Genomic DNA, 14,341 nt, shown 5'->3' with positions numbered 1-14,341 from the left:
GCAATTAAAATGGCCGTGAGCCTCTCATTATCAACCCCTTAATGAAATTTTGAGCATAAATTTAGCCAGTCAACTCTATAAAATATTAAAAATGCCAATTTAGAAGTGTAACTCTAACAATTAGAAACATATCCTTTGAACATTAGGCTCTCTCATTGGGATTCCAGGGTTCTGCTTTCTCTTGGTTTTCTTCCTATCTTTCCCATCATACTTTCAGTGTACGTAATGGTGGAGCCTCCTCCGCTGCTATCTCACCGTCTATCCAATTACCTTGTGACAGGGAAGCCCCTATCCCAGTGAAAAGAATGTCTAAACCTCCCCAGCAAGCATCAATGGGCTCTGGAAAACCTGGCCTGGAGCAGAGACAGCTGGCTCAGCCAGGAGGGAAGGTGCAGAGGCAGGGTGTAGCACAACCCAACAGCCAGGTGGGGAGGGCACTGAAAGCTAATTATCTCCCCTATCAATCCTTTCCTCAAACCCAGAAACAGAAAACCAACCCAGGAGGGGGTGGAGTCAGCACTCATGGTGTGCAGGACAGACTGCCTCAAATAGGAAAGAGGCAGAGTAATCGGGGGAGCTCAGCTGGCTCTAATCAAGAGAGCTCAGCCACATGCGGAGACTCCAGAGTTCCAGTTCCCTAACCCCGGACGTTTGCAGGAGGTCAACCCAGCAAAGGAGGAGGTGTAATCTCTGTGAGGTACAGTGCTCTGCCTAGCAAATCTTGGGAAGGAAATCTAGGGGTTTTCCCTCAGAGAGAGAACGTTCTGAAGGAGCTGGCAGGCAGGCAAAGAGGGGGATGGGAGGAACAGCCTGAAGTTAATGGGTGGAGAAACAACCGTGGCTACAGGACTAATGAATGGGAAATGAGCAGCTTTCCCGATGAGAGTGAATCTGGAGAGGACATAGATATAGGAGGGAGTGAGATATGAGAGGTCCTTCCAGTCCTAGGAGAAATCCAGTCCAGGTACATTAAGACCTTGAACTACAGCAAGGATAGGAGCAGGGCAAAGGGCAGCTCCATCTAATTAAGTGAAGATATTCCCTGAACAAACATTTTGCCCTACTTCTGAGCAAACTGGCAAGGAGAAGGTAATGATTTTGTTTTCCTCTTGGACTGAATCAATTGTATGAGGAATCTGAAAGCCAGCACAGGCTGGGCCTGGCTGCACCAAGTAACTAAGGACACATTCTGAGATTATTGTTTTTGAATTAAACCTTTTCATGTTAACCAGCATTGTTTAGTTTGACCTGGAAGCTCAAGGCAGGATGCTTGGACTTGAGTACATGTGGTGCCTTAGAGCAGTATTTTTCAACCGCTGTTCCGCGGCACACTAGTGTGCCGCGAGATGTTGCCTGGTGTGCCGCAGGGCCGCCATCAGGGCAGTACTACCAGTCCTGCATTCAGGGGCCCGGAGCTGACAGGGGGCCCGGGCTCCCCCAGGGTCCTAGGCAGTGTTCTAAGGCAGGGGCGCCAGTAGCTCGCCAAGGCAAAGTGAGTCGATCACCCAGGACTCACTTTGTCTTGGCGATCTAATCTATCGAGCCGATAAGTCTTCTTCTCCCCGACGTCAATTCTGCAGTCGGAGAGGAAGTTCGGGCCAGCCAATCGCTGCCTGGCTGGGCGGAACTTCCTCTCCGATTGCAGAATTGACGTCGGGGAGAGGAAGACTGATCGGCCCGAAGCAGGGAGAGCATGCGTCGACGTCGGCTTTGGGGCCTGCTATCCATTGGTGGGTCCTGTTCCTCGATGGCAGCGGCAGTGGCAGTGGATTGGGGAACGGCAGGGAGAAAGAAAGAAAGGGGGCAGGCAGGGAAACAGAAGGAAAGAAGAGAAACAGAAAAAAAGAAAGAAAGGTCAGGGAGAGAGGAAGAAAAAGTTGGGGGAGGGAATGAGGTGTGGAGGAGAGAAAGCATACAGGCTGACAGAAGGGAAGAAAGATTGGATGCACAGTCAGAAGAAGAAAGTGCAACCAGAAATCACCAGACAAGGTAGGAAAAATGATTTTATTTTAAATTTAGCAAAGTGGAGGCAGTATTACCACAGTTTTCAAAGGAATTTGCCCAAATAACTTAATAGTTAACTGGGTAAATTCCCAGAGATGAAAACTTCCCTTCACTTACTATGCACAGTTCTGAATTTATATCTGCTGTCTATATTTTACAATATGGTCACCTTTTACTAAACCGCAATAGTGGTTTTTAGCGCAGGGAGCCTATGAGCGTCAAGATTCCAGCCAGAATATCAGCTTTGTGTTCAGCCAAACAGACCCAGGTTTCGCACTGAATAAAGTATTTTATAATTTTTCACTATTCTGTTTACTTAATATTTCATAATAAAGTAATTATAAAATACTTTCTTTGTGTTTATTTGATTCCTATTCAAGAGAATTACTTTATATATAGTCAATATAGGCACAGAGTTAAATTTTTTAACATTTTCTAATGGTGGTGTGCCTCGTGATTTTTTTCATGAAACAAGTGTGCCTTTGCCCAAAAAAGGTTGAAAAACACTGCCTTAGAGAATGTGAAGAACTAATTACCTGTTCCAACATGTTTTCTTTTTTTTTTTTTTTAACTTTAATAAACCTGAGTGCAGTCCCTAGAAAATCCGTCTTCCGGGTTTTTCATTCATCCAGCCACATAAAAGGCGCTACAAAAATCTACCTGTGGTCCGCGCCAGGACTTCCCACCTACCTGGGGACTAGCCCGGCCACAACCTCAAGGTTCTATATCTTGGACCCTCTCCTCTTTTCCATATATACTTGCTCTCTCAGTACACTAATCTCTTCCCATGGTTTTCAATATCACCGCCTTCCTTTTTTTCTTGCTGCGCCTGGAACAGGCTTCAAGAATCAATATGTCATGCTCCGTCTCTAGCAGTATTAAAGTCCAAGCTAAAAGCCCACTTTTTGGAAGCTGCTTTCAACTCAACTCCCACTCACCATCACATACCTATACCCATTGTATCATTCCTTCCACTAGAAACTCCCCAACCTCGAGATGTCCGGTCTGTCTGTCCAAATTAGATTGTAAGCTCTTCTCAGCATGGACCATCTATTGAATGTTAAATGTACAGCTCTGCGTACGTATTTCTGCATTATAGAAATGATAAATAGTAGTAGTAGTAGTAATTGCTAGCTTTCTGGTTTCGCTATGTTGCATCTGCTCCCAGAATGCATACAGAAAGATTCAGAATGTTGTTATTTCTGAAAGCTTAGAGCTGACGACAGGCATAAAATTGCACATCTAAGTGTGCAAGATGCCCTCAAAACTTATGCATAAGTTGGAGACATGCCCATGTTCTGCCCATGTGTATGTCCCTTTGTAGTTAAGCACTGAGGCCCAGATTCCATAAAAGATTATAGGTGCCTACCTTAATTATTTAAAAAGCTTAATGGGTGCTGATAACAAGCAATCCGCACCTCATAACTGGCTTAAATTAAAATTAATTGGTTGCTGGGCACCTAACTTAGTAGGCGACTACCACTTTCTGCTAGGCGACTACAAGAAAGCGGGCACGGTTAAGGACAGATTATGGGTCTGTTTTGCAATTAGACACCTAAATTGGACTTGGGCGCCAGTATTCAGGCCAAGAAAACCCTGGCTTAGATAGGGTGCGCCAAATGTTTTGACGCATACTGATGTCTAAGCCCAATTTAGGTGCCACTAGGCGTGATTCTATGAATTCCACCTAATTTAAGATTGACATGCACTATGCGCAGCATTTCTTAGTGCCTATGTTTATAGACTCAGGGCCTGAGCAAATTACATGTTGCATTATAAAACACCGCAAAGTGTGCTTCCTTACGCAAGTGCCAAGTTTCTCTTTATTTTCCTACATAAGTCATGCATAACTGTAAGCGTCCACTTATAGAACTGCCCTGTTTATGTAAAAAATGTTTAAAAATCATTCAAGAGACCTACATCTTCCTCTGTTAGACAGGGGTCTTCCTCCCGAGACTTGTATGAATGCGAACTGTGCCTCTGAAAGGAGAAGAAAACAGTTTTACATGAATGCCATGCACTGTGGCATTTGAGATGTCACATCCCTCATCTGTCACTGTCATTGGCTAGCTAACTTATTGCTTACTCATTTCTTGCATTATTTAGTTTGGTGGTTCTCAACTCCACTTCTCAAGGGCTGCAAACAGATCAGAATTTCAGGGTGACCAACTTATGTTTTCAAGACCTTTCCCCCCCCCACCCTACCCCCAGCTACAATTTTAAGTGGCATTAGTCCAGCGCAGTCTCCTGCTGGATGGCTACCTTTCTCCTTGCAGAGTGATGCACAACGCAGGAACATGACCTTTGCGCTTCCTGCCTGGTCCCGCGTCACTCTATGATTGGCTGCAATCAGTTCTCATGATGAGAATTGACTGTAGCCAATCACAGAGCAGCGTGGGACCAGGCAGGAAGCGCAAAGGTGGCGTTCCTGCGTTGTGCGTTGCTCTGCAAGGAGAAAAGCAGCCGTCCAGCAGGAGATTGCGCTGGATCACCGCCACTTAAAAAAAGGTACCGGGGGTGGGGGGGCTGTGGGTGGCTTCGGGCAGCAGGCTGCTTCTTTGGACTTCAGGTGGCTTCGGTCTGCAGGCTGCTTCTTTGGGCAGCTTCGGGCTTTGAAAGCAATGGAAATAAGGAGAACAGATTGAGACATCCGGGTTTTACTTTACTGCTTTCGATGGAAGTAAAAGCCGGATGTCTCAATCTGCCCTCCTTTTTCTGGAGCCGTATGGTAACCCTACTCATCACTCTAACCAGCAGTTTAACCATCACCTGCTAACTGTAATCCATACCCTAGCATCCTGCTTGTCTGTCTTGATTAGACTGTGAGCTCATTCGAGCAGGGACTGTCTCTTTCGTGACTCTGTACAGCACTGTATATGTCTGCTAAGTGTTCTGGAAATAATTAATAGTATTAGTAGTAGTTACAGGAAACAGCTTAAGTTGTTGCTACTTAAAAGGTGTCACTAGTTTCTAAATGAAGGTTCACATATTTTTTTCACACCAGGATGCTCTTCCTTCTCTATCTTATGTCATGTCTGAATTATTTATTCAGTCGAGGTTATTGATCTCTCTTATCTTATTAGACTGTAGAGGAGAGTGTGGCGTAGTGGTTAGAGCTACAGATTGCGGGTTCAAACCTGTGACCCTGAGCAAGTCACTTGGGGCTTGATTCACTAAAGTCAGTGATCGTTGTTAACAGGTTTAGCGACGATCGCTGCAAACCGACCCGATTCTCTAAACGGCCCACCGCATGTTTTTCCCTTTGATCACCCATTTTCTGATCAGATCCGGCCATGCAAATTAGTAAAATCCCATGCAAAATAGCAAAGCGATTGATTCACTTATGTCGCTTGGCTATTTAGCATCGGGTTTTACTGATGCTAAAACCCGAATGCTGTAGACCTGTCAGTAACTGTGTTACTGACAGGTCTGCCGGGTTTTTTTTCTCTTTTTTATTTTTTTTTTTAATGGCACAGATATTTTGTGAATATTACACACACAAAATATCTGTCTCATTAAATTTTTTTTTTTAAAAATCCTCTACTGCTGGCTTTCCCCTAACGACCCCCCCCCCCAACAAACGTGCGCCCCACCACCCCAACAAACGCAGCGACCCATAAAATGGCAGGAGGAATGCCCACTCCATCCTGCCATGAAGAACATACCCCTCCCCCTGAAAAAAACAGCAGGAGGGATGCCCACTCCCTCCTGCCATGAAGAACCTATCCTCCCGCACCCCCCAAAAAATGGCAGGAGGGTTGCCCACTCCCCTCCTGCCACCAGAGGCCCCCACCCTGCCCCGCTCCTGTAACTCCTACCTTAAAAATGGTGAAAAAAAAAAATAACAAAATAACAAAAACGGCAGAAACCCTGACAGTAGTGACAAGAGGCTGCTTCTCCTGTCACTACTGTTAGGGCTCTGCGCATGTCTCAATTTCTCACTGAGCGACTGAGTCGGTTAGTTTGCATGCAAATGATTTGCACCTCCATGCAAATCATTTGCATGCAAACAATAGTGAATCAATCACTGTTGGAAAATCGGCCAGAGAATCGGCCAACAGCGATTGAGTCGCTATTGTTAGTGAATCTAGCCCATAATCCTCCACTGCCCCAGGTACATTAGATGGATTGTGAGCCCACCGGGACAGATAGGGAGATTAATGAAGTACCTATATTTAAACCACTTTGAGTGTGGTTGGATTACTACAAAAAGGCAGTATACAAGTCCCAATCCTTGTCCCATAACATGATTAGATCCTAAACTTTTTCTCATCACTGTAAATGCTGCATACTATCTCCCCCTGCTGACTAAAGGAAACTGTGCAAGCTGGTAGGGGAAAGGACTGAACTGAAGAATTTGCAGCAGTCGGTAGTGGTGGAAACTCTGGTCCACTGCTTTCTAGGCTCTGGCTGGCTGGTGGAAGAGTATCCCATCTCTAGTCTTCTGTGACTTTTTCTCATCACTGTAAATGCTGCATACTATCTCCCCCTGCTGACTAAAGGAAACTGTGCAAGCTGGTAGGGGAAAGGACAGAACTGAAGAATTTGCAGCAGTCGGTAGTGGTGGAAACTCTGGTCCACTGCTTTCTAGGCTCTGGCTGGCTGGTGGAAGAGTATCACATCTGCTAGTCTTCTGTGACACAGTGGTTGGAAAATGCTGTTTTATATTAACCCTCAAGCCTATTTTAGCACTCATTTCTAAGCTCATCCCAAGCAAGTATTATTTTCTCTCACCTTTAATAAATTCAAGCGCCTTATCTTTCCTGTGAGCCTGTATTATCTCCAGTTTCCTATCATATCACTCTTGTCCTTGAAATTTATTGAAACCTATTAGATTTTTGAATATATCTATTATATTTTCCATCTTTTATTTCCTCCAGCACATACATTCAATTGTCCCTTCTAATGAGTTCAGTGAAACTGCTTCCGTACCACATCTATTTAGACTTGTGCCTAGCCTAGAATACCCATTTGAGGAATCCAGATCTTTTCCACCCCTAGAAGATGCAGCAGCTGGTAGACAATACATTAATATTAGTGCTGCCTGTGGCTTTTTGCTGCACTTGTGTTTTTCTTGTTATTAAAAGTATAGCCTGATTCATCCAAAAACTTAAACTATTTTTCCCCTCGTTAAAAGGCGTTATATATGCTGGAAAATTAGGGCAATCTCTTTTCTTTAAAATCACTGAGCTTTCAAAATCTCAAAATTATATGCAATGGTACGGCCGCATCTGGAGTACTGTGTCCAGGACTGGTCGCCATACCTCAAGAAGGACATGGCGGTACTTGAGGGAGTACAAAGAAGAGCAACCAAACTGATAAAGGGAATGGAAAATCTCCCATATACCGACAGATTGAAGCAGTTGGGACTTTTCTCCCTGGAGAAGCGAAGACTTAGAGGAGACATGATAGAAACCTTCAAGATCCTGAAGGGCATAGAAAAAGTAGACAGAGACAGATTTTTCAAATTAAGGGGCACCACAAGTACAAGGGGGCATTGGGGGAAATTGAAAGGGGACAGGTTTAGAACAAACGCTAGGAAGTACTTTTTCACTCAGAGGGTGGTAGATACATGGAACGCGCTTCCAGAGGCTGTTGTGGACAAGAAAACACTAAATGGATTCAAAGAAGGTTTGGATAGATTCCTAGAAGAAAAAGGGATTGGGGGGGTACAGATAGGTATAGACCATTGCTCAGGCAATGGGCCTGATGGGCCGCCGCGGGAGCGGACCGCTGAGCAGGATGGACCTATGGTCTGCCTCAGCAGAGGCAACTTCTTATGTTCTTATAGGTGGTTGCAGTTGAAGCAGGCCATTCAGAGTGGGTTCCCTGATTGGCAGAATCTCAAATATCATTATAGCTTGCAGGTCCTATGCTTCCAGACAGATTTGCTGGAAGCATAGCTGACCTCTTAAATAAAAAAACAAAAAATAGTCTTAGAGACATTTGGAGTATTGAGATAAAGCAGTATATTTCTGCATCTCGATGGAGAATGAGATGTACAGCATCAGCATCTATGAGACAAACATGGTTTTTTTCTGTTACATAGATCTTTTAGGACCCCTGTTAGGTTAGACAGTTCTAAATCTAATAGATGCTGACATTTTCATTTAGACACTGGGACTAGAGAGTTGCGTGGGGACAGAAATCCCACCCGTCCCCGCCAAAATCCCACCTGTCCCCACCCATCCCCGTGAGGAATCCCACCATCACCGTGAGGAATCCCTCCGTCCCCACCCATCCCCGTGAGGAATCCCCTCCATCCCCGCCTGTCCCTATAAACTTCAGAAATAGTTATTTCATTTAATTATGCTACTGAATTAAAAGCTCTGGTAGAGACCCATTTACAAATAAGCAAAGAGACTTTATTAATTTGGAAATATTAATTGAGAAGAATACATACTTTGTAAACGGGTTTCTACCAGAACCTCTAATGCAGGGATCTCAAAGTCCCTCCTTGAGGGCCGCAATCCAGTCCGGTTTTCAGGATTTCCCCAACGAATATACATTGAAAGCAGTGCATGCACATAGATCTCATGTATATTCATTGGGGAAATCCTGAAAACCCGACTGGATTGCGGCCCTCAAGGAGGGACATTGAGACCGCTGCTCTAATGTAAATATAAAATATAAATACTCAGCTGATGAGAACCCCCAAGATGTCAGCTGAGGACTTCCTTTGCAGTTGGCTGGGGGTCCCTTTTGCCAAGTTTGGCAGGCAGCAGTAGCGTCCCTGAGTCACAGATGCTGGCACCTCAGTGGCTCATGGATGCTGCCAGTGACTGCTGTGCATGGTGGAGGGGAATTCTGGCCATCTCTAGAGGAGGTCCTCTGCCACCAGTCACAGCAAGGGTCAGCAAGTACTTCAACACTGTAGAAATAAAACCAGAAATGCATTTCCTTTTCTTTTGAACACAATACAAAGACATCTGCTATATCATTTCCCAAAGCTAACATATTTTAGTCAATAAATTCCATTTTTTACCTTTGTTGTCTGGAGACTTATTTTTCCATAAAGTTGGTCCCAGTTTCTTTTTTCCGCTTTCCCATCTTCTGTAAATTCTTCTGTTGCTGTCCATTGGTTCCTCCTACCATGGTCCAGCATTTATCCCTTTCTCATCTTTTGTGCCTGCCCACCAGCCCCATGCCCAACATTTCTCCTTCTATCACCCCTCTCCAGCACCATGACACATCTCTCCCTCCATTCCCTTCACCACTATGTCCAACATTTCTCCCTCTTGCATCCATTTCAATCTGTCCCACTGTTCCCTTTCCACCACATCTGTACCTCCCTCCCTCCCTATGACCAAAAATTATCCTTTCTTCCATTCTCGTGTATACAACCATCTCTTTCCCTCCCTTCTTCTCTCCCAAGTCCATGCCTTCTGTGTCCAAAAACGCATTCCCTCCCCCACCTCAGCATCTCTTTCCCTCCCTTCCTCTCTCCCAAGTCCATGCCTTCTGTGTCCAAAAACGCATTCTCTCCCCCACCTCAACATCTCTTTCCCTCCCTTCCTCCATCCTCTTTCCCAAGTTCATGCCTTGTGTCCAAAAACGCACTCCCTCCCCCACCTCAGCATCTCCCTTCCTCCATCCTCTTTCCCAAGTTCATGCCTTGTGTCCAAAACGCACTCCCTCCCCCACCTCAGCATCTCTTTCCCTCCCTTCTTCCATCCTCTTTCCCAAGTTCATGCCTTGTGTCCAAAATGCACTCCCTCCCCCAGAAAATGACAATATCTAATTCTAAATCTAACTTAAACTTGCAGAATGAATGCTGTTTGCAAACATCTGTCTTCATCTATTTGTGTTCAGTTCCTAATCCTTTGAATCATTTTTACTTAAATCCTTTGAATCATTTTTACAGACAAATGCTAACTGATATGTTTCTTCAAAGGAATTTTTTAAGTATTTCAATGTGACTAACCAGCTGCTGAAATATTTCTTTTGGGTATTGAATGCAATTGTATATCCATAATGGGGAATCTTTGGTAATACTGGAAAAATATTGGCCAAAATGGATAATAAAGTGAAGAGCCAGTGTCTATGGGGGTTGATTCACCCTTTATGAGGCTGGAAATGAGACAATGCTCCCCCCTTTTGTGTTCCGCCTCCCAGCCCTCATCTGCAAGCAAATTACCAGAAAAATGGAGCTCGAGCTGCGAGGCTCGTCTTCTTTTTCCTACCTGCTCTGCCGTAGCACACAGCCGACCGGAAGTCTTCCCCGATGTCAGCGCTGACGTTGGAGGGAGGGAGGGCTTTGCTTAAGTCCTCCCTCCGACGTCAGCGCTGACATCAGGGAAGACTTCCGGTCGGCTGTGTGCTGCGGCAGAGCAGGTAGGAAAAAGAAGATGAGCCTCGCGGCTCGAGTTGCTTCGAACCCCGCAGGATCCCGCGACCCTAGGAGGTGTCCCCACGGGATCCCCGTGACCCTAGGGGGCATCCCCATGGGATCCCCATGACCCGAAGGGGGAACCTGCGGGATCCCCGTGGGTCCCACGGGATTCCCGTCGTCCCCGTTCCCGTGCAGCTCTCTAATTGGGACACTGGATCATCTGTTGTTCTATTGTCCTTTGATACTTAACTTTTGGAGGTCAATATGAGGTAAAATTAATAGAATCATCAATTCCACTGACGTATGAGGCGGTCATATGTGGAACGTTATTACATGTTAAACCCCCTATGGATCGATATAAATGCTGTCTTTTCCTTATAATGACTGGGATAGCCATGCAGATAGTAACTCGAAATTGGAATAATTGCGATCGTCTAAATTTCCCTTTCTGGTGGGCAAATCTGTGCTCCAGTTATAGATACGAAAAAAATGAATGCCGATAGTTTGGGGCACAGTAATTTTTTAAAATTGGTTTGGGGCCCATTGACATCTTATATTACTTTACTATAGCAGGTGTTTGATTATGAGTCAATTTTTTGTTGTTTTTTTTTTCATACACATCTAGGGAAGGGTGGGGTGGGGGGGTTATTTCTGTCCTAATTTTGACCTTTGAGTGTTTACACTTGGGGAGGATGGGAGGATATTATTAATTTGATTAGGGTAAGGTTATTGGGAAAGTTTATGTTTTTGTGTTTGATTGAATAATCATTGAGTGGGTGGGTGGGTGGGAGAAAATGATTGGTTATGTATATTTGTAAGTTGAATGTGCTTGTATTGACGTATTATATGTTATATATTCATGTATTGCACTATTGAAGTATGGAAAATCAATAAAGAGTTAAAAAAAAAAAAATAATCACTGAGCTTTGGAATAACCTTCCTGCCCTGCTGTGGAATCTGGGCTCCTTCCAATTATTCCGAAAGCATCTGAAAACTTGGCTATTCTCAAAAATGTAAATTTTGCTACCCTCCTTTTAATGTCTAATTCTTATTTTTTTTTCCTTCCTTATATTAAACTAAACTAAACTAAACTTTAGGCTTATATACCGCATCTTCTCTATAACAGCAGAGCTTGGCATGGTTTACAAGAAAATTAGAAAGGAGAACAGACACAATATGGATTTGGAATAGTATGGAGAGGAGCGGAATTTACAACTTTGAAAATAGCCAAGTTTTCAGATGTTTTTGAAATGGTTGGAAAGAACCCAGATCGCGCAGATGAATAGAAAAATCATTCCACAGCTCAGTAATTTTGAAAAGTAGAGACTTCCCTAATTAAAGTTTCTGTAAACTGTGCCGAGCTCTATCTTTATGGTGAGAATGTGGTATATAAACTTAGGGTTTAGTTTAGTTATTATCTGAAAGAATGAATCAAGTGAGGTAAATTTCAAACCCCCCTTGTTTGAGAAAGTCAAGGGTCCAAGCCAGAGGATTTCTTTGCAAAAGGATGGGGGGGGGGGGGGGAAGACAGGGATTAGGACTTGTATATCACCTTTTTTATAGTTATCCAACTACACTTAAAGCACTTTAAATACAGGTACTTCAAGCATTTTCCTTATCTGTTCCGGTGGGCTCACAATCTATCTGATATAGCTGGGGCAGTGGAGGATTAAGTGACTTGCCCAGGGTCACAGGGAGCAGCACAGGGTTTGAACCCACAACCTCAGGGTGCTGAGGCTGTAGCTCTAACCACTATGCTACACTCTCCTGTACATTTTTTTCGGGCCTCTAAGGTTATATGATAGAGCTCATTAAAAAACACAAAATTTATAACTATTGATAAAATAAGAAAAGAATTCTTATCACCAGGAAAATGGTCAAAGAATGGTATATTGGCTTCTTAGGCAGGTAAAGCAACAGGTATAGGTGAGTATTGACTAAAAAAGGATAGGACTTTAGATGTGTTATTTTGCAAGTTTGTAATTACTTATAACCTCATTGCAAAAATTTGAAGATGGCTGTACAGCTCATGGACTAAACGACAGCAATGTCTAATCTAATCTAATGCTTGGCTTTATATACCGAGACATCAGTCCAAGAAAGCTCGACTCGGTTTACAATAGGCTCCATCGGGGCTCTTTGATGATATTACAGCTGGATGCTAGGGGGTTCTTTGCCTAGGGTTGTGTGAGTTCACCTATAATAATCTTCTTTTCCTTTGGTTTAAGCCTCCAATATTCAGGACTTAAGGAACCAGCTCAAAGGTATTCACATAGATTCACATTAACCATTGGATTGTAGAAAGCCAGAGAAATAGAGGGGATTAAGGCAAGGAATATGATTTCCCATCCAATTAGCAGCTAGGCTTGATCCTGCTTAGGTTACAAAACCAACACAGCCCATTGAGATACAGTGCTTGTACTTGTAGAGTTTACCTGGCTGGCTCCCTCGGTGTCATTCTCCTCTGCTTCTTCATCTGCTTTCTTCCTTTGCACATTCTCATTCTCGTCAAGGAATTTCTCCGGTACTGGTGGCGGAGCCTCATCCTCCTGAGCTCTTGGACTGTTAACGGCACACTCTGCACTGACACGCTGTTGGCTCTTTCTGTTTCGGTTGACAGAAGCATATTCCACGGCTTCAATCTTGCTCTCGGGGCTCTGCCCAGGGGCGTGTTGAGTCGTTGCTCTGCTGTCCAGTTTCTTGTTTCCATCTGTGCTGCAGACCATACCAGCCTCCTTTATTTCTTTCACTGTTTCATAGAGTGAGTCCTCGATAATGTTGTCTTGGGAGGAGCTATCTTTTAGGACCTCATAAGGTCCTTCTGTCCCGAGACCTGGATAGTTTTCTACTGGTCTTGCTGAAAGAGCAGTCTCTAGGTTACTATTAGGAGGGATTCGTGGGAGCTCTCTGCTCTGAGGACATCGTAGGGACTTTCCTGTAGAGTCCTGTTGATCACAAAGGTCGGGGTAAGAGGTCTGCACGTCCTCATAAGGCTGAATACAGGCAGTTGTACTGTCTTCGGAAATGACTGCAAAGCAAAAGAAAATAAGCATTTTAAATGCAATGAGATAATGTGATTTGAGGGATGAAACAATTGAAATCAGACATGCCTTCATTTAAATAACAAATGTTACAGATATAATGGCATCCTGAGTCATGCAGAAGGGCAGGATTCTTAATAATGGGTATGGTGGTACATACCTTATATTTGCTGTGTGTGTTTTTTTTTTGTTGATACTCTACAGACATGCATTTTGGAAAATACATGACTAATGTTGGCCTACCGTCTTGATTCTTAGGATATAAACAACAGCAAAACAGATTACTGTCCATAATATTATGGGCTTTGATGACGTCTATGAGAGCAACTAACCAATGGTCTCCCATATTGGCTAGCTAGGATATCTTTGTGTTTGTAAGAGATAATCTTGGTTTTTTTTCTTATAATTGTTTTGTTCTGTAAACTGTCTCGAATGCTCATAAATACCTGTTTAAATTACATTAATTTAAAAATATGGACGAGGTTTTGACCACAGGAATATAGTGCATGTTGCTACTTCACTGTGTTCCTGTGGTCAAAATCCAGGGTTCATATCTGATGAAATCATAGACAGTAATCACATTTGCCTATAATTTCATCAAGAATACAAAGGCTGCCCACAAATGGCAAATTTTTGAATGATGTAAATGAATTCACTATCCCTGTACTCCCCACTGTGGCCCAGTAAACTCCTTGAATCATGAACAGATACTGACAGCCATGGAAACCTGTGTATAGTGGCTTTGATTTATTGATGATATACATGAACTTAATACACAGATGCTGTCTCTAGTTTACAGGTTAACAGTTTTAAAAAAAGAAACAAATTTTAAAAATATTAGTGTCCTTTTACTTAAGTTAATGCATAGTTTAGTGTACAGTAAAGGCCAATGCACAAAAGCAATAACCACTTTTGTGGTATTTTCTCAAAGTACCATGTGCTAAACCAGGGATCTCAAAGTCCC

General features: G+C 43.6%; 1 protein-coding gene across 1 annotated transcript in view; it reads right to left on the bottom strand.

The window, feature by feature from the left end:
• Positions 1–14,341, bottom strand: part of PAG1 (phosphoprotein membrane anchor with glycosphingolipid microdomains 1) — a 147,061-nt gene that overhangs the window by 7,291 nt on the left and 125,429 nt on the right. The window contains exons 6-7 of the mRNA XM_033934977.1: positions 12,772–13,364; positions 3,925–3,984 (exon numbers count right to left, since the gene is read on the bottom strand). Of these exons, the coding sequence (XP_033790868.1) occupies positions 3,925–3,984; positions 12,772–13,364 (653 nt within the window). The remainder of the gene's footprint in view (positions 1–3,924; positions 3,985–12,771; positions 13,365–14,341) is intronic.

The sequence above is a fragment of the Geotrypetes seraphini genome, chromosome 2 (assembly GCF_902459505.1).
Source record: "Geotrypetes seraphini chromosome 2, aGeoSer1.1, whole genome shotgun sequence".
Lineage (NCBI taxonomy): Eukaryota > Metazoa > Chordata > Amphibia > Gymnophiona > Dermophiidae > Geotrypetes > Geotrypetes seraphini.
The sequence above is the reverse complement of the archived record's forward strand: the minus strand, read 5'-3'. Positions and strand labels throughout refer to the sequence as shown.